Raw genomic sequence first — 21,356 nt, 5'->3', positions numbered from 1 at the left:
GGACCCTGCAGTAGCTCTTGGCATTCTCTTTCCAAATCACTGCACCACGCAGCTGTGCAAACCCCACGGAATGAGAGTCCTGCCTGCACCTCTCGGCTGTCGGGAAAGATGCCAAGAGCACGGGGGATAAATCAAAAAAGCATTTCTCGATACGTTAATTAAAAGCTCCTGTGACGGAAAGTGTGCTTTAAAGGGATTGCACGGGCTGGTGCTCTTTACCTGCAGAGCAGAGCTTTCCTGGAAAAGCTCAATTGCAATGCAACTTGTGTTTTCCCATTGGAGCAGTGGGCGGCTGGTTCCTGACCAAGAAGTCAGCATCAACAGAATACAACAGACAGAACAGTGCCACGAAAGCAGAGAAACCAAAGCCATAAATCTCAGTAACTACTTAAAGTGATAACATTCTGCTACTTATTCTGTAAAACGAATATAAATGTGGCGTATTGGTGCATACTGACTAAGGAAAGGACGGTAATCTTCCATTGACATATAAAAATTCAACTCTGCTGCATCATGAGTTAGATTTCCTTCCTACTGAATTATTAAGTGTGATAAACATGGATTGAATATTTGAGTGACTGTCGTTTTGCCCCTCTCTGAAATTTGAAGGGCATTTGAAGATGGTTTTATTTTTCTCCTAATAAATTCCTTTGTGACCAGCAGAAGCATGCATAATTATTCTGTTATCCATTCCATCTGTCTGGGTGTCGAGTTCACAGCATCAGTAGATCAATGAGGTGGAAATCTGAGGACACAAAGTGAATCGCATCACAGCCTATGTCAGGAGGCCTCTTATACACAGGAAAGATTTTTGCTAGAGAATTACTTAATAACTAAGATCTACAAACAGAAACTTTAATTTTCTCCCATTCTGTATTCTTTATCATTCTAGTTCGTATATCTGGATTTAAATATTAATATTTCCTTATCTTATTCTTTTTGTTGCTTAAAAAAATACACTGTGATTTTTATCTTTTTTAAAAAGTGACACGTTCATTGTAGAAAATACACAGGAACATAAAAAGAGCCATAGTTCCACCACTCAGAGGTGACTGTTGTGAACGTCTTGGCATACCTACTTTCAGGTATTTTTGTTTTCTGTGTGTGGCCACACAAGACAAACAGTTTTTCTCTTTTTCAATTAATCCTTCTTACACATTTCCTCATGTTTTAAAATATATTTCCTAAACATCATTGTAATGTCTGCAGAATATTTCATCATAGTGATCACCTAAATATATGTAACTAGGCTTCTATTGTAGGTAATTTAGATTTTTTTCTTTTCTTTCTTTTTTTCTTTTCCCCATTTTAATAGCATTGTGATAAAAACCCCTGTATATAAAGTCTGTCCACATGCATTACTATTTCCTTAGGTGTGGAATTTCCCCAACAAATGATAAGAACCTTTCTTAGGGCTATTTATAAATGTTGCCAAATTGCTCTCTAGAAAGATCTAATGCTATTCGGAATATGGGTGTTGCGATTGGAAAGCCCTGAATTATAGCCCTAGTTTTGTAGTTCTGGATCTCTTGTGAGCCACGTGACCTTGGGCAAGCTGTTAACATCTCCACGCTGCAGTTTCCCTGTCTGTTAAGTGGGCCAGTAATACGCCTGCCTCATATCCGGTTCTTTGTGGAGTAAGTGAGATCATTCATCTAAGCAAAATACTCAACGTAAGAGCTAACAGTTTAACACTTTTGCCAGCAGAGTATGGACTGTCTGCTTCTCCATTCTCTCACCAACCCTGGGCACAATTCTGTGTAAAAATCAACTTGACAAATGGAAAGAGACATCTTATAGTTTCAACTTCTGTGACAAAACACATCTTTCAAGCCTTTAAAAATATGTGACGTATTTCAAGTCAAGGGCTGATTTTGACAAATGTTTTTCCCTCAAATGTTGTTTCTCATGAGTGCCAAGTAATAGAATAAGCTCAAACCTCCCACAGCTTGAAAGGGTAGATAAATCACTGATTACGCCTGCGGGCGCTGAGTGGTCTGGTGGTTGGGTGGGGTACGTGTGCAAAGCAGATATTAAATATGCGCTTACAACACTTTCTCAGCAGTCTCAGTGAATCGGTTTCGCTGTCCAGAATTTATCTTAGATTGTCTACGTGGCTTCATAAGACAATCAGCAGAAGTAAAGAGAGAAGACGGAAAACATTCACCAACAGTCCTTTCACTCAAACAAATTAAATTTTGTTTTGTCTCCTGTGCACACAATTTTACAGAGTTCCATTAGGCATTCTTTCCAGTCAGAGGATGCGTTTCCTCCTGTTGAGATATTTTCCATACAAGGACCGTCCGTCATTTTACGAGGCCTGCGAGGTGCCATCCCACCAATGTCATGTCGCAGTGTACAGGGAGAGAGACCCATCCCCCTGGGCCAGGAAGGAGGGTGGGTGACAAGAGTCACCCGGGGAAGTGAAGCATAAGCGGGCTTCGAGGGTAGAACCTGGGGCAGCCGAAAACGTTGCTGTGAAGCGTGAGCATGAATGTGGCGGGCGTGGGTCGGTCTGAGCTGAAAATGGAAACAGCAGAGGAAACGGTGTTGAGGAGGCGTCACCCTCAGACATTTAGAAGGCGTTTTAAGGACAGGCTTTATTTGGCTTTTCTTGGAAGCCTGGAAACTCCACATGGATTTGAAGACACAATGCGTGTCTAGTATCAGAAATGGCTTGCTAGTGATCACGATTGCACGGGTTTTCCGTAATGCAAGTAGAGAAGGTATTAGGAAAGACAGTCTTGATTATTACAGAGAGAAGAGAGAGCAGTTTCTCTGTCCTGATTAGCGTGTCTTAAGTATCGGGCATCAAATAATCCCTCATCTGATGAAATGGAAGAGCTCTTGAGGTTTCAGATCTGTTTCTCTTTTGTTCCAGTTAGTTCCCATTTCCCAAGGCTGTGCCCTTGAGTGTTGAAATGTAATAACTTTGAGGGGACCTGGTGAGTCTATTGATCCTTAACGTGGTTTCTGTCGTTTAGTTCTTGTTCAGAGCAGGGGGTGTACCAGCTTCCACACAGAGCTAGCTGGTCCCTCTCTGTAATCAGTGTGTACTCCTGCCCCACACCAGGAGGAAATACTGACATACTAGCCTTGGATGACCGTGTCCTGATCACTTTTCAAGATCATCGGTGCTATTGGTAATCCTGACTATTATTTTTTCTGCTTCCAGCCTTGAATTAAATTCTGTAAGGAAGAGGTTCTGCTGAACAGGATATGAAAATAAATAAGGGTAGTCTAATTTTATTACTCTTGGGGGCCTCGCATAAAGTGTTAAGTCAGAATTGCTAGGCAGTAGCTTTCCTGGAAGATGAAGATGAGGAAGGTGGTGTGGTGTGACAGAAAGAGCACTCGTCTTAGGGGGTGTGATTTAATTCACTCTTTAGTCACTTATTAATGTGATTTTGGGCCTCTCCATTCATTTGTAAAATGGCCTTTTCATTTATAAAACAGAGACTCTGCTGTGTCCCACTTAGCACTCAGTGACAGACCGCATATGAAAGCCCTTTGTAAACTGTAATATTATCTACCAGGGTAAGGTTGTCATTATGTCTTTGAGGTCAATGTGTTCGAAAATTTATTAGTTTGTATTTTAAATACACTTCGGTTCTCTTTATGTCCTGGTCCATCATTTCCATGTTTGAATTTGACTATAAAGACGTTGGCTCAGTCTCCTTCATCTTTCAGTCTCATTCGGGGCCTGAAAGTTTTGCTTTATTTGGAATTGGTCACCTCCATGTTCTAAAGAGCGAGGTTCAGAGTTCCTCAAAGACTAAGATTCTAAGATACTGCAAAAATGAATCCTAATTTTATGTCTTCAGAAAGCCCTGAGATTTTATGCTTTCATCAAGTTGGTCATTATTTTGCTTATATTGTAGGAGAACCTGTTATTCATGTATCAGAGCTACTCACAAAGTGGCAGTACCTTAATTGGGGGCTACATCCTAAGAGCTGCCTCTCCAACGTGAGCATATGTGATTATTTACATCTCACTAAAATTAAGTCAAATAAAAAATTTGGTTCTTTGGGTACACAAGATGCTCCATAGCCAGTGGCTTCTGCTGTGGACAATGGAGGTTGTAGGATATTTCCATTGTTACAGAAAGTTCTATCGGACAGCCCTGCTCTAGAAGAAAAGGAACCCTATAGCTAGAAGAAAGGGGACATTATTCAGAGGTATCCAGTAAGATTTCATGCAGAAATTCTACCCTATTTTTAAGTTTCCAACCTAAAATAGCAACTTTTAATGGCCAGTCAAGATTTGATATCCACCCACCACCTCGCCCTTTTCTGCAAGTCTCATTTAGGGTATTTATTTGATGATTTGGTGTTTTTGAATGTTCACTTCTTTCTGTTGGGTCCCTTAGGTCCTGCGTGACAGACATGTGTGAATGTCCAGTCCATAAAAACTGTTACTGCGAGTCATTGCTGGCGTACACCCGGGCCTGCCAGAGAGAGGGCAGCAGCGTCCACTGGGAGCCTCAGCAGAGCTGTGCAGGTGAGACACGCCCGGCGGGTCCCTTGGGCAGAAATTCCCTCCAGTGCCCACGAGGGCAGTAGAAGAGACTGGGTGATTGGAATGGTCACGCCCCCCCTTGGCCAAAGGGAAGTCTTATCAGTGGCCCAGCTGGAATGCTACTCAGTAAAACACAGGAGCGTCCCACTGGGCGGGATAGAAAGCACTTAGGAGAAACGCTTCGTGACAAGCACATCTGAACGGTTTAAGGATTTCCACTGTTGCAAAATCCTCCCAACCTCAAGCTACCAGCTGGATGTGCTTAACACACAGATGGTCACAGCTGTGGTGCAGGTTACGTGTGAAGCAAAGGAGAGTCGGGACAATTACGGTCATTTAAGGTCTTCAGGATGAGTGTGATTTTCTTTCTTTGAGAGATTGCTATACAAGCCCTAGGACAGTGTTCCTTTTCCCTCTGAGAGGCGGTTTACTAAGATAGTTGTTACAGTTCTTTGATCTCGGGCAAGTTAAGTAGCTTATTTGGTATCTGTCAAATGGACTTCTTTGTTCATCCAAGAACTATTTCTTATGAAATGGCTAAGTTCTAGACATTGAACATAGCACTGTGGGTCCTTTGGTGACTATTTAAGAGATGAGGTGAGGTTCCTGTCATTGAGGTGCTGGCAGCCCAATGGGAGAACCAGACAAAAACAGTTACTCTACAGGAAGTACTTGCTAAGTGTGGTAAGTGTGATGAAGGAAACCAATAGGGCTGAGCAACGGGAAACAAATGGAGTGGCTACTTCGATGGTGAAGAGGGAAGGCTTCTCTGTGGCGGTGATATTTCAGCCGAGCATTGGAAGATTGAAGGGAGTCAGGGCAAGTGTTCTATGCAGAAGAAGCATATTTGATGGCCGCAAGGTAGGACTAAGACAGTATGCTCTCCATCTGGGAGTCAGTGTGGCTTGAGCATGGTGGGCCAAGGAAGATGAGAGCAGAGTCGAAGTCGGGTCTGGACCATGCAGGACTTTGCAGGTCTTGGGCAGGAGGCCAGCTTCTATTCCAAAAAGAATGGAAGCTGCTGATGGGCTTTAAGCAACCCTCTTCTGGCTTTTCCAAGATCACCCTGCATAGAGGCAACTGTGTAGAGAACACATTGAATGGGGCTGGATTGAAGGCAAGAGGCTGTTGAAACAGTTGGGGAGAAAAAGTGACAGTGGCTTGGATTAAGATGGAGGCAGTGTGTACAGGGAGAAGAGGAATTCTAGATCAATTTTGGAATTTTACAGTAGTATCTGCTATGCAGAGTTATACGCATAGTGATCTGTACGTGAGACAGTGGGAAGAGTTCCACTCGTAGAAGATACTCAGTCAGTAGTAACTGCTGCTCTCACATAGACTTGATGATGAGATGAATGTTCGCCATTTACTCCAAGGGCTGGCAAATGTTTTTCTGTAAAGGACCAGATTTGCCTGGAGCGGAGAGACTGGCGTTGGCAACATTCTACACTAATCCGCAAAACCTTAGCTCTGATATTAGAAAAGAAGGCAGTTCACGACATTGCTGACGCTAGAGTGTCTGCATTGGTGGAGGGCAGGAGCTGTCACCTGCTTGGAAGACACTTTGAGAAGAATGGTCTTGAATCTGTATTTTCAGTGCATGGACATCGTGTTCACTTAGACAGTGGACTGTCTCGACTTTGGAGTCACTCTGGGAGCTTAAAAAAATAAACCAGAAAACCGTACCTGGGCCCTGTGCCCACATATCCTCCCTTCATTAGCCTGTGTATCATTTGAAACCTCTCAGATGATTCTAACTTGCATCCAGGGTTGAAACCACGGAGTTAATTTGGATGCTTGTTTGGGTGGCTTTGGCAGGTAGGATGACAAGGGTTTGGGGATTGCTAAAGCTTCTTCAAGCCACCCCCTGACACAGTCACTCATCTGTGTCCTCATCAAGCACCCAAGCCCATTTATCTGCTTGTGACTTCCCTTTTGGGATTTGCTCTCGCCTCCCCTGCATTGCCCAAGTCCAGTCTTTATATCTGAGTTCACTTCCCGTGGCCAAAGTGCCCCTCTGTCAGTGCTGCCCTTCTCAGAGGAGTACTGATTTGATGAAAAAAATAACTCACTCTAAGATGTGGCTGAGGGTCCTGAAAGGTGAGGCTGCCTTACCTCCCACCTAATGCATCAGTGCCAGGTAGTAGAGCATGGGAGTGTTTTTGAGAGACTGGGTCCTTCTAGGACACCTTGACCACTCCTATCTTCTTTTCTCTACTTTGAGTCCTCCTTCCCTTGAATCTACCAGAAAATGAATAAAATACATGGACTCCATCCCCAACCATTCATCCTGGTGCGACGTGGGGCTCAGCAGAACTTTATTCATTTTATTAGCTGCGGTGCCGTGATGAGGATCATATCAGGGACAGAATATGTGAACCCTCTCTTCCTGGCCCAGAGCTGTATTTCACACCAGTTCAGTGCCCCTAGTCAATGCATTTGAGGACTCCACTCCCCACCCCCACACCCCAGGATCCTGATTTCCGGGACTGAATCTCAGCAGCTAAAATTGCTTTTCTAATGGAAAGGGAATATGGCTCCTGAAAGGTTCCATTTACCACTTAAAATTAGTGGAGCCATCAGAGTGAAGTATAACCCTGTCAATGTTTGGTTGCAGGGGAACCTTTTACACACACACACACACACACACACACACACACACACAACCCCTGAGCTTCCACAGACTGACAGGTGGTATTTACAGAAATAAGCAGTGTCTCTCTGTAGATTCATTTCCGATTAACCTGGGATATTGAAGACTATAAGAGTACTCTTTACTTGTTCTTAGCTCCCAGATCTTCTGACTTATGACAGCACTTAGGGCCATTAATGCAGAGAAGACAAATTTTCCAGAGTAAAAAAAGCTTGAAAGTTGAACAGATAAGAAGCCAGCCAGGCAAGAAACTGAATGAACAGGTGACATCTCTAATCTAGGCTGAATTTTAGCTCTATCATGGCTGCCAGCACGAAGTACTTGCCCGCTGGCTACGGCAAGAAGGACTAACGAATCTCTAGTTTAGTACAGGAATTACTAAACACAACAATGTGCAAAGGGCTATTGTGAAGAGCTATGAAAGTTTAATAATGACTGTTTATATCAATGCATACTATTTTCTAAGAGCCTCCTTTGCCCCAGGGATGGCTCTAGTGCTTTATATTACATTTGAATCACATTTAATCCCTGCTATAATCTATATGGTAACATTCTATCACCACATTTTACTGTAAAGGACAATAAGCCTTAGAATATTCAAGTAACTTGCTAAAAGTCACAGAGCTAGAAAGTAAGAAAGGAATCCAACCCAGGTCAGTTTGCATCATAGCCCTTGTTTTTAATCATTATGAGAATACAAGTAAGCAAATGCCTTGTAGAGAAATATATTTAAGTATGAGTACATGTGTGTATTTATATAAGCATTAACCAATTTATCAATATTTGTTATGTAGATCTTTCCAATTTATTTTTTTGTGTGAACACTTTGATGTACTTATTTTTTTGGTCTGTATAATCTTGTTTTGTATATATATATTTTTTATTGAAGTATAGTCAGTTTACAATGTTGTGTCTGGTATACAGCTTAATGCTTCAGTCATACATGAACATACATATATTTGTTTTCATATTCTTTTTTCACCTTAAGTTACTACAAGATACAGAATATAGTTCCCTGTGCTATACAGTGTGAACTTGTTCATCAGATTTTGTGAGAATCCTCCTGTATTTTCAAGCGAGAGACACTCAGTCAGAGTTCAGTTGGTGTTCTGTGAGATTCAGTGGGTTTATAAGTGTAATTCTTGGTGTGTTTGTGGGACAGGGTGAGCTGTGAGTCTCTCTCCTCTGCCATCTTGGCTCCTGTCCCAGATATTTCCAATTTCTATTCATTTGTTCCTTATCGTTGATACTTGTTACTTGTTACCTTCTGACTCTGTAACTTTGCCGTGATCTTGCTCCCGCGTCTTACTTTGCCATCCTTAGCAGATTTTGTAGGCGACACTACTAATTGTCACTGCACTTCTAGTAGTGCATTTTGTAAGTAGGAAAAGTGCTGTGATGTTCAAAGTGGTGTGTGTATTTCCGCAGCACATCAGATACTCTGATGGGTTCTGTGAGCAGTTTCCTCCTTGTTTTATTCTACAAACTCCAGGTGATTCTGGCCTCTTCCCTGCAGTAACTCGGCTCCACTTATATGCACTGAGCTTTTCCTTGGCTGACTGTATGTCTCCTGTAAAGGTCTGGGAGATAAAGTCAGTACTGTGACCTTCATTACCTTGGAGACACACAGAGCCACACTTCCTGAACTTATCACTGAAGCCAATGTGAAACACCTCTTGGGTAGCGCATAAAGCAACACATAACGCTGCCTGCAAGCATTACTGAGTAGCTGCCCCCTAGAAAATAAATCCCTGCTAACCCCGACCACTTTGGTAGTTTCCAGGTTTTTTAAAAACGTATTTGACTACATGAACACTTTTCAAATGCATACGTGCAAATCAAATCACACTGATGTTTTAAAAAAGTATTGTTTGCCTTTTATAAGTGTGAAAAAAAATTATATTCACAGAAAGGTAAGACAGGGACCAAGCTAGGATTACATTTCTAGGATGAGCTAAAAGTTGTGCCAATTTGGAGGCAAATTTAATCACGTCATTCCCCAGTTAAAAGCCTTCCAAGACTGCTCTTCGCCAAGGCTTACCAGCTCTGCCTCCCTGCTTACTACCTCCCTGCCTTTGTCTCCTCCCGCCCTTCCTCTCAAATTCCGTGCTCCCTTCGTCCTACAAACTGGTGGTCCTCCCTTTCCCCACGGGGCCCTGACGCTTGCTGTTGCTGACACCCCCGCCTTCGCTCCTGCTGCTCTCTCTGCCTGGGAACTCTCCCTGCCATTATCTGTCTGGCAGCTGCTACTCACCTCTTAAGTGGGATCTGTCCTCAGAAATCTTCCTGGATCCCTACCCCATCCTCAACATTAAGGTGATCTCTCTCTCTTACTCCTTCACTATACTTTGTCCCCAAAAGTGCATCTTGTATTTAATTGAACATCTGTTTATGTGTCTCCTTCACCTATTTGGCTGTAAACCCAGGATCCTGTAACTGGAGGTCAGAGAAGATCTCTGATTCACAGTTGATTCCCTGGCCTAAGAGAATGCTCGCCCCATAGTAGACACTCCCTAGATATTTAGTGATTTAATCTGAATTGAATGGAGATGGTGTTTATATGATGGATAAGATCCTTTTTTTCCTAGTAGTTCCTCATTTTCTGTGTTCTACTCTATCTGTCGATGGTGAGGGAGATATCTAGTGTTCAAGAATCAAAGGTAAGATGTCACAGAGAAGCAGTAGAAGACTAAGTGGTTGAGTTAGAAGAACTGAGAGGTCAGAGAGGAGAAGGCTCGGGAGAGTGCGTGTCTATAGGAGAATGAACGAAAAGGAAAGAACACGGGTGGAAAAGAGGAAATTCTGCTGAGTTTTTATACTAGAAGGGATCTTTGCAAGATCTGAATGGGAGCAAAGTATCTGGAGGGTAAAGTGAGTTAAAAGAGGCATTCTGGAAGCAGCAGAGCGGAAAATGAACTCAAGGCCAGCCAGATGTCATCCACATTGGGAACTGGGATGATGGATTAAACACCATTAAGATTAAATCATCATCCAACAAGCACAAGCATTTATCAAGCTGCTCCTCTGTGCTTGGTCCCGAGCCAGGATTTCGGGTCATGGAAGACAAGGACTCTGCCCGCAGGAGCCCCAGCCTCAGTGGTTCACTCTGTTCAACCAGGGGTGCTTATTGTCTGGAATCTTTAAAGTCTATCGCTACCTGGCCCCACTGTGGACACAGAGCGAAACTCTTTAGAGAAGAGGCTAAGGAATACATCTCTTTTAAAAGATCCTCAGGAGAGTTTTGTGAGCATCTCTGATTAAGAACTCCAGCTGCACTGTAGTTGGGTGATTGAAACAAGTAAACAGATAACTATTATGAAAGCTGCTGTGGGACACAGGAGGGAAAAGTATCCTGGGGAGAGCCAGGGAGCTAGTTGAAAGAGGTGACATTTGAATAAAGGCTTGGGAAATGATTAATTTGGGAAGAGAATCCCAAATGATGATAATCAATTTCAGAGCTCTTTGACTAGAAATTAAAAATGAAACTATAGTAACTGATTGAGAGAGAGAGAGAGGGAGCGAGAGGGAGAAAGTAGAGGAAGGGAGGGGAGACAAGACAAGACAAAACAGTGTCAGGGGAAGAGTCTTGGAGGTAATTTGAACATTTAGGGCCAGGGAGTAGGCTAAGATGCCCGAGGAAGAGAAGGTGTTTGCAAGAAGTTAGCAGAAGAAACTGGAGATTTCAGTGTCATAAGATAAAATGGACAAAAAGAGCAAATAATTTTTGGAGAGGTCATGTGAGAATGGGGACTGCCAGTGTGTCCGTGGATACGGTCATTATGGAAGATGTTGGTAGGATCAGCTTCAGTAAAGTGGTGGGCGAGGAAGATAGGTCACCAATGTTAATTACACAAGAACTGGATACAATGACTGTAAACTTTTCTATAAAATTTGGATTTGAAAAGTCAAACAGATTAGGGAGTATTTTCTGTTGAAGATTAGTATTGATCAGGAGGTGTTTCTGATAGTTAAAGGATGGGGCCAACAGAGAAGGAGAAGGTGAACGTGCAGGGAGGAGGACAGGTAACAGAGCAAGTTCCTGGAGGAGATGGGCCAGAAAACAGAAATGGCAAATGAAGAATAGATGCCATCAGGAGGAGACGCAGTAGGGAGGTGGGTTAAGGGCGCTGGTGCAGGTGACCTAAACCATCCATCGGAGAGGACCAGTGTGCTGGGACTCGGGGAGAGCACCGCTGGGTTTTAGTGGAGGAGGATGGGAAACAGGGGCTTCCATTGTGTACCTGCTTATACTTTGGAAATATTAGTTGCCCTCTCCTTTGCTGAAAAAGACATGTCTCTACAGTGACTGAAGCATGAATAGGGCCAGTTCTCAAACCTGGCTGCACGTTAAAATGAACTGTATTTTTTCCATTGCTGTTCTGAATTACTGATAATTTGGTTCCACCTTCAGAGAAAAGGTTGAGAACTGAGTCTAAAAGAGGGGAAGATGGGGTGAATGCTGGTGATATTTACCAAGCTTGAAAATGGCACGAGATTAAGGCAGAGGGCATGTCTTCAGGATTGGCTTGGCTGCAGGAGGTTCCTAGAAGCTTAAGGAATAGAATTAAATTATGAAAAGCCAAAACAGCTTATTAGAGTTACATAGTGGAAGTCACATTAGGGAAAGTAGCCTTAAAGAATACGAGTAATGCTTTCCTTATCCGCTGTATCAGTTAGGATCCAGGCAGAAAACAAGCGGCACACTCAAATTAATTAGTTGAAGTAAGTTTACTAGATGGACTACTTTAAAAAGGGGTGTGTAGGATGTAGGGAATTAACAAGGAAAAGTCCAGTGCCCTGGAAATGAACTGTCTTTACTCACAGTAAATTAATACCAAATGTGGGGGTTTTATCTCACAACAACCAATTTTCCAACCCTCCAGAGACCATCTGGCTGTCCTAAAATTCACTTCAATTTTGACGCTAACTACCCAGAGTTAACATCATACACCACAGGTTTAAGGGCTCAGTCCCACAAGACACCTCACTTCAGATGCTGGTTGCGAGTATTGGGTCCCTAGGTTTTACCCTCACTTCTGTTTGACTTGCCTGCAAAGTCGGGGGAGAGATGTGTTCTCACAACCCCCTTCCCTTTCAGGCTTCATAGTTTGCTAGAATGGCTCACAAAACTCTGGAAAACACTTTATTTACTTTTGCTGGCTCATTATGAAGGATACAGATGGACAGCCAGATGAAGAGGTACAGAGTAAGATCGAGAAGGGTCCCTGAGCACAGGAGCTTCTGTCTGAAGGGAAGGAGGACACCATAAGCCCGGCACCTTAATGTGTCTGCCAGGTCCGAAGCGTCCTGAACCCCTGTCATTAGTCATTTAGGGGTTTTAATGGAAGTTTTCCTACGTAGGCATGATTGATTCAGTCGTTGGCTGAGGTTATTGATTCAATCTCCAGTCCTTCTCCCTGCCCCCAGAGATCCAGGGATGGGGCTAAAAATTCTAACCCTCTAATCACGCCTTAATCTTTCTGGTGACCAGCCTCAATCCTGAAGCTGCCTAGGGATGCTAGCCACCAGTTCCTATCATACCAAAGACACTTATCACTGTAGAGTTTCCAAGGATTTTAGGAGCTGTGAGCCAGGAACTGGAGACAAAGATTGAATATTTATTTTTTATAATATCATACCTTAGCTCATCACAGAGTGACTGTTATCACCCCTGGGCCTAAAGAGGCAAGGGGAAGGTTGGCTCTCTGAACTTGGGGACAGAGAGAGCTGTGGAGAAGGCTGCTGGCCTGGAGCAGTGGTCTTTGTTTGAGGGGTGATCCCAGAAGGAGGGTGCTAAGGGAACAAGGACCTGGACCTCACTCTTCCCTTTCCTCCAATCTCCCATCAGTGTTCACCATTCACAGGGGAGCCCATGGATGTCCTTCCTGGAGGTCAGCACAGAGCTGCTCACAGGATATAGAGCAGGACAAAGGAGGGAAGAGGGTGGATCTTAAGGGGCACGTGGAAGATGTCCAGTCCCCTCTCTGCTGCAATTATGTTTGTTTCATGAGTCATTCATTCACTGAGCAAGTATTTATTGCTGGTTTCCACACCTAATGCCCTCTAGGTTCCAGAAAATATGCCAGTGGTAGAGATGTAGTGGTAGACCAGATGGAAACTCTCCCTTCAGGGAGCTTACATTCTAGTGTGGGAAGACAGAAAGTAAACATGGTACAAATGGTAAAAATGGTAGTCATTTGTGTAAAGAAGAGAAAAATAGGGAAAAGGGGTAGAGGATTTGTGGATCCTATCTGAGATCGGAAATTACCTTTGAGAAGACATCTCAAAAAAGTGAGTGTGAGCCAGGCATAGGAATCAATAAAGTTACATTTGCTGTTTGATTATAATTGGCCGGTAATTTGCTCCCAGTAACTCATCCCTCTGTTGGTGTATCAGACAGATGGCCAGGTCATTTATCTCTACCCCTACAGCATCTTGCTCAGTGGCTTTGTTCAAAACAGGTGGTTAGTAACAGCTAATAGTTTAATTACCACCTGGTACAGAGATAAATATGCCAGTGCTTAATAGGGAAATTCGAATTCATGCAGAGAAATGGTAAATAGGGAGCCAAATATTATAAATTCAGTTCCATTCAGATGTTTCTCAAAGTTCTCTGTTTCACGCAGCTCAGGTTTCTAATAATGTGTAAGAAATGGTGAGAGAAAATGGGCCACTCCTTGGATGGACATCCATTTAAAATAGTGTAATGGGTATTTGAGGAGCATTCGTACAATTTACTTTCACGGTTCTCATTAACTTACTGTTTGTTAGATATGGTCCAACACCAAAAATGTTCTGTGCTAATTCTAAAAATACATTTTGAAAGACCCAAAGTCAGGCCCACTGGCTTGAAAACCAGTTCTGTTTTTCAGTGTTTGAATTACACAACTTCACCAGGTATTGTTCTGCAACCTGCATAAAAATAATAAGAGAGACACAAGCTGATGGCGATCATCCATTGTTATTGCTTTTGTTTGGAGCAGCCTCAGATGGAGGCTGGATTGTTACTGTTATTCTTCAAGAGATCCTCTTCTGAATTCCTACATGTGTCAACATTCCAGCTCCTGAGAATGAGGGCTGGCCTCTTTTGATTTTCATTGGAAATAACTCAGATGGAAAAGTCTGAGTGTCATCAAACTTCCCGAATGTCGGCAGTATTTTTTTTTCTGACAAATCTATTCATGAGTTTTCAGGAAGTCTCAGAATATTGTCAAAATCATTTTAGCTCCAAGTTAACAAAGATAGTAAATTGCTACGATTTGGCTACATCATCATTTTTCTATTCTCCCAGCCAGCCAGCTACTCCCGTCTTTCTTGGGCTCTACACCACTCTTGCTCTAACTTGCCTCAAATTGATTAATTCAACACAGGATCACTATGATTAAAATATGTCACACATTTCCAATACCCTTGGCAGGTTTTTTTCCTGTACGTGTAATTCTGTATATTTGAGTATCAATGTGGTTACAGAAATTACTCGTATTCATTGCACCTTAATAGCTGGAAGGACCATTTGGAGTTAACTTTCATACTATTCTCAGTCCCTAAATAACCTTATAGATTTTTCCTTGTAGCTTTACTAATGGATGGTGTGTCCCATCTGGGACTAAAGCTTTTTCATTTGATTTGATTCTGAAGTTTACTGGCCCGGCAGGAGGCTCTTTGAAGTTGTTTTTCTAGGTGCAGGTGATTCCCAGAGTGTGTGAGGAGTGTTGGGTGTTTGTTATTCCTTTGTTAGAATGCAGATGTGCACCTGCGCCGGGGAACCTGTGTCGTGAGTGACATGAGCCTGAGGAGATGGCGTGGGGCTGAGGGTGCATTAATCTGGCTATTTCCACATGTTTCACCTTCGTCTCCTCCTCCTTTGTAGCCACCCAGTGTAAGCACGGTGCTGTGTATGATACCTGTGGCCCGGGATGTGCCAAGACCTGTGACAACTGGAACGAGATTGGTCCTTGCAATAAGCCGTGTGTTGCTGGTTGCCACTGTCCAGCAAACTTGGTCCTTCACAAGGGGAGGTGCATCAAGCCAGTCCTTTGTCCTCAGCGGTGACCTTTGTTCTGCTCCATCAGACTTTGAACCTGGTGTCCTTGACACTGAAGTGGAAGAGCCAATGAAAGACTGCAGGATTTGTGTGCTGATTGTGCAACCACACACACACGGAGTATATATGTGTACATATATAGATATATAGATATATTCAGAAACATTTCATCATTTATATAAACTATAGGTGGATGATTATATGTATATTTTTTGCTATAAGACATATATTGTTTCTCGGATCCTACTCTGTAAGCCATTGAATACATTGTATAAATAAACCAGGTGTTTTTAATTTAATAAGGCAGCATGCAGATATATTGGATGGCTTTAACATCACAGACATTTGTCATTTTTAAGGAAGTTTTCAAAGAAATCTAAATTGCCTGCCTGAATTAATTTTAGCTTTGAATCAGGATTTGCAGTTGAGTGGGAAATGTGTTTTTCTGGAGAAGGGCAGATTTATCTGGGGGCCTTCCAAAGAAAGGAATGTGTGCCTGAGAGAGATGGCTAGTGATTGGCGACAGGCTCTAATGGTGCATGTAAAGCAAGGATAGGCTGTTAGACTTTACTGGGTCATGGTCTGACATTATTTCCCAAACTGATTGGCTGGTCGCCTAGAAATATATATTTGTCACTAGAGCATAACCGAAGAATCAACTGCTTTCTTGCCCTCTTTGCATATTCCTTGAGTCTCCTAATTACATACGTGTGTATGATGGATGTGTCCGCCTCTGTCACACACTGAGATGATGGAGTGTCTGGATGGCTTGTTAGTTTTACTGAGCATGAGCAGATATTTGAAGAAACTGTTGCATAACGTGAGACAAAATATCCATTTCTCTGACTCACAGCAGTCTAGGATGGGCGAATCCAATGAGTGGAAGTAAGCTAGCTACATTTTCTGACTATTCCATATATAAAATGAGAGCCTTTGATTATTTCTAGAGGATTCTTAGTCCAAACAGTATTTGGCAACAGTGAATTTATCATAATTATTAAGCAAAAAGAAAGGCTTTACAGGCTGGTTGATTTAACATCAGTCCAAACAAAGAATGGTCTACATGTTTGCTCTAATTTCCTCATAGGTTCCTACTAGTTACTATGTGGTTTTCTTGACTTTTGTTTTCAGCTGAATAAGAGAAAAATGTCAACAAAACAAAACCCACTGATGTCTAAAAATAAAATGTTCTGCATTGTAGTGAATAAAGGGTTTAAGATTTAAAACAATGGATTTTCTGTTTCAAGATGTGCTGTGTTATGCTTCATAAATAAGCTTTGTCAGCTTCAGGTGTGTCCATTTTTAACAACTTTATCTGCATATTTTTTATATACCTGACAATAACTTAATTTTTTAAGGAGTATTATTAATAGATAATAGCAAACCTCCAAAGTTTTGAAAGTCAGCATGCTGTCACAGATTGTTAATTTGTGTTCCTGTTACATGTGTTTATGACAGCTAAAGGATTAGTTTGGATTTTTTGCTGGGGCATCTCCAGCCGTTTGAGAAAGTGAGTAAGTTCCACAGTGTAATAGTGACTGGCTGTGACAACAGGGAACATGGTTGTCATTGTGCTTTTGAGTCATAGCCAACCTCAGTATCTGGGACCCGAGGTAACCAGTGCCTCAGTGCTTCACTTGAAAAGGAGGCTTTGATGTAGGAGACTTGGGTTCCAGGTGTGGTTTGTGACCTTGTCCCCATTGTTTAAGCCTTTGAGGCCACACTTTTGCTTCTCTGAAACACAAAGAGGCTTTGTAGTATATGGGCAGCATTGAGGATCAGGGGACCTAGACACTCTGCCACGGGTGAGATTACTCGCACAGTAATCTGAGACCCAGTGCAAACCCGTCTACACTCATAACCTCATTTACTTCCCCCCTCCCACCCCGTTCTGAAAGGAGAGGTAGGGCAAATCAGTTGACCTCTCCTGACTGGCTTCTTTCTTATTCTTTTAGACAATTTTTAAATTCCTTTCCAGTTCACTCTGGTTTTTTTTTTTTTTTTTTTTCTTTTCTGTGAAAGAGGGAAGCAGAGGGGAAATGATGCAGAAGGGAAAATTGTAAATGGTTATTCAGTGCTCATGATTCATCCGTGGACTGGGTACCTCTACCAATTAAGGCTAAATAGCCTCTTTCCCAACACTCTCAATCATGGACAGTCACAGTGGATGCATGATGAAGGCCCCTCCTCATTGACTGTTTCCATCAATTTGGGTGGCTTGATTACAGGGTTATGTCACCTACCTTATCTAGGGTTTAGTTTAACCTTTTTATACTTTTTAAAATTCCTAATCTTAGAAGAAAGAGAAGGCAGAAGGAAAAGGGTGATTCAGGCAGCTGTCTGATGGGGGAGGGTAGAGAAATCAGCTGAACAGTTGGTTGGCATATTCTGTTTTTGGCTCTGCGCTAAAGCTGAGCAATGATTTTGTCTAATGATTGATTATAATGGAGATTAACCAAGTGCTTCAATGCTAGTGGCCCCACTTTAATCACACGGGACGTTTTCATTGGGCTCTCAAAGCCCAACTCCTGCAGAGTTAGATGACTTGAAATGAAAACATTCTACTTCTCTTTAATGTACATAACCGAGGTTAGCAATTAGTATTGGTTCCATGGTATACAGAAAATTAAAAGATGGGGTAATATCACTTTATTTACATGTATAGATCCTTACTCTGATTATGCTACTAGCTATGAATATTGAATTTGATGAGGGGCAAAGACCCTTGAATGAAGAACAAGCACAGTTACGATGCCAATCGCACATACCGTCATCCCTCAGTGTCCACCAGGGATAGGTACCAAAGTCTGCGAATGCTCCAGTTTCTTATATAAAATGGTGTGGTATTTGCATATAACCTACACACATCCTGCCATGTAGTTTAAATCATCTCTAGATTACTTATAATAATTAATACAATGTAAACACTATATAAATAGCTGTAAATGCTATGTAAACAGTTGCCAGCACATAGCACACTTAAGTTTTGCTTTTTGAAACTTTCTGGAAAATTTTTCAAAATATTTTCGATCTGCGGCTGGTTGAGTCCACAGATGTGGAACCTGCACAGATAAGAACGGCCAACTGTAGTTGGTGCGCAGTAAAAGTAAGCTCTTTCTTCTCTCCTTGTGAAAATAGTACTGTTTTGAAAGTCCTAAACTAAAAGTCTTGAACTAGCAGGAAGAATTCATTGTTGACGTTTCCAAGGTCAATTTTTGTTAAAAGGGTGGCACATTGAGAATTACCAACTCTTTCGGTGAAAAGCCACCCCTTTAAACTCACTGAGTGCTTCCTGAGCTTCTGACTGCAACAGGAAAGAACAAATCTGACTCCATATTGGATTGGTTTCCTTTGCTTTAACCTTCGTATTCTAACACTTTTGCTACAGGTTAAGAATGTTGCCTATAGCCTGACATATACAGGAGAGCCCATTCTCAAGGCTCTGATCTTTAAGGCTATAACACTTTTCCATTCATATAGGGATAAAAAGTTGCAGAACAAGAGAATAACTTTTGTCTTGTTGGAGGTTTACAGGAACATTATGACCCGACCTGTGTGAACAGCAGGAACAAAGGATTTCTACACCAAGAACTTTTCAACAACCAACCACATCTCCTGTCTTTTAGTATAAAAGAAGCCTGAATTCTACCTCAGGTGAGATGGTTCTTTGGGACATTTCTCGGTCTGATGGCTTCCCAAATAAAGTCACTATTCCTTGCCCCAACACCTCGTCTCTCGGTTTCTTGGCCTGTCGTGCGGCAAGCAGTACGAACTTGAACTCAATAACGTGATCACTAGCCTGTAAAAGGGCACCTCCTGTCAAGATGAGAAGGACCAGTGGTTGACTCTTCCCCTAACTTTTGTTGAACATGGATAAACCATTTTGACTGGAAAACTCTTTCTTACTCTGAAATATTTCAAACATACAAGAAGGTATAGAGAATAATGTAGCTACCCATGAATACATTACCCTAATTAAGAAAAATAACCTGGTAGGTTGTCAATACATTTTTCTAACATAAATAAAATCAAATCAAGTCTCTCGGCTACCACAGCTGTGTGTGAAGTTTTTCCTTATTGAGTTTCTGGTCACTTTGCTGCTCTTTGTCACTCAAATTCATCTGAACCTGACAAGTATCAAGGACGTGAGTCTGAACGCTCTTGGTGTATGAGAAAGAGATGCCTTAAGGGACAGGCGCCAAGATATTTTAATTAAGATTATTTCCTCCAAACATAACCCTCAGGAGCAAGCAAAAATAGTCTTTGATTCTAAATCCTGAAGTACAAGCCTTTTCAGAACCCAGGGTTTTAATTTTGAAGTGACAATGTTCAAGTGGCCAGCCAAGAATGAATAAACAAGGAAAAGAAATGAATGCTGGTGGTTGTGCTGACCCTGAACTAGGAACCCAGACATTTAGTCCTTTAAGGAGAATTTTGGGGCTTTAGATCCATGTTGTTGCATGTGTTTAATGAAATCGATCAAATGACAAACAAAAGAAGGATGGGAAATCTGTGTGTAGAGATGAGCCTGAATTAAAGGATAATTCAGAGTGAGACTGACTAAGAAAAGGGACGAGTGTTCCAGGTAGAGGGGGAGCAATGCACCGAGGCAGCCAGCGCCTCTGTACCTGTGGCTGAACCACAAGCGGCGCGGCAGGCGGCGAGGGTAAAGCACGCGTCCGGAGGCTCGTGGTCATGCTAAAGAGCCTGGTTTGATCTTTACAGCAAGCTGTGCTTCCGAAGTGTTGTATGTCCTAGTGCTTTCAGAAAACAGCATTTGGGTATTGAAGTAAACAGGGCTGCTTGCAGCTGGAGATCACATCTGGGGACATTTTAGTTCCAGTCTAACTGCTCCAAGAGTGGAAGGGATGCCAACATCCCTGTCACCCACTCCTCACACAGCTCCCAGGGGGCTGTGGTTCCAGATGGGAAGGTCTGTGCTGGGGCAGGTCAGCTGTGGGATGGCGTTAGGCAATGGAGTGACGCCATCAGAGCTTTGTCTCCAAGGGTGGAGTGGAGGTGGGCTTTTCAGTCCAAAGAGCAGGTGGGGGGCCCCTGAGATAGTCCAGGTGAGAGAAGACGAGCCTCCAAACTAGGAGGCAGGAGGAAACAAGGGGGGCACTTCGGGACAGACTGGGTGGCAAGTAGGCAAGTGGTGGGGGGTGGCTGTGGCAGTCTGCCACATAAGGAACTTAAAGAAATTTCTGTCATAAACCAAAATGTTTTCTCTAGGCTGTGTTTGGTTCAGTCCAGCAAACATCTTGAGCACTGGGATTCAGACACAGACCAGGATGGATGAATGACCTGCAGTAAACCACAGGAGCACACAGCTGGCCGCGGGAGCCTCCGGACGCCCGATTTGGGGTTTTCTGTTTGGGGATGTGTCTGGGAAACTTGCCAGAAAAAGTGACTCCCGCAACGAGCCTTACTAGGCTGGATAAGTTCTACCTATGCAAAGAGATTGTGTGTGTGTGTGTGTGTGTGTGTGTGTGCGCGCGCGCGCGCGCAGGGATAGTGCTCTGGGAGCATAAGGCACAAGTGACGGTGTGGATAAGGAGCAAGACAAGCAGGCAGCCTGGGGGTGCAGAGAACAACAGGATTGGGGTCCTGCTGGGATAGCGCGGACTCAGAGCTTTTTGGAGCTATGGCCACGCAATTCACACAGCCCAAGAGGTCTTTTCAGTCGTCCCTTGACTTCTACTGGAGGGAGCACAAGTAGGGCTTGAGGATATTTTGTCGTTTTGTTATAAGCCCTCGTTGCTTCCTGTCTCTGGTGTGTTCGAATTTCCTTACTGTGTCTTCTGAAAATCTAGGAAGGGAAGGGAGCGTGAAGAGGCATCTGGTGAGCCTGTTCCGTCTGAACGTCAGCGTTGTGCTGTGTAGAGAGGAGGCATCTCTCAGGCCCTCTAGGCGTTCATTGCTTTAACGGAACTGGTCCAACAGCGATACATTCATCAACCACTGCTTTTGTTGACTTGGCTGTGGACAGATGGCAGATGTAGGGGATGCTCAGGGTCCAAACAGCTGGACGCTAGTGTCAGCAGCTCTGGCCAAACTGACTGGTAAAAGGCCTGGAAACACAGTTCACCCAGAGTTCTGGTTGGAACAATTCTGTCATGCTTTAGCCGCTTTATGTCATA

General features: G+C 42.9%; 1 protein-coding gene across 5 annotated transcripts in view; it reads left to right on the top strand.

The window, feature by feature from the left end:
• Positions 1 to 16,445, top strand: part of BMPER (BMP binding endothelial regulator) — a 260,419-nt gene extending 243,974 nt beyond the window's left edge. For all 5 annotated transcript variants that reach the window (XM_032483753.1, XM_032483755.1, XM_032483754.1 and 2 more), the window contains 2 exons: positions 4,371 to 4,501; positions 15,043 to 16,445. In XM_032483753.1, coding sequence (XP_032339644.1) covers positions 4,371 to 4,501; positions 15,043 to 15,224 — 313 coding nt within the window. In that variant the 3' untranslated portion in view covers positions 15,225 to 16,445. The remainder of the gene's footprint in view (positions 1 to 4,370; positions 4,502 to 15,042) is intronic.
• Positions 16,446 to 21,356: the final 4,911 nt, after the last annotated feature.

The sequence above is a fragment of the Camelus ferus genome, chromosome 7 (genome assembly GCF_009834535.1).
Source record: "Camelus ferus isolate YT-003-E chromosome 7, BCGSAC_Cfer_1.0, whole genome shotgun sequence".
Classification (NCBI taxonomy): Eukaryota; Metazoa; Chordata; class Mammalia; order Artiodactyla; family Camelidae; genus Camelus; species Camelus ferus.
The sequence above is the reverse complement of the archived record's forward strand: the minus strand, read 5'-3'. Positions and strand labels throughout refer to the sequence as shown.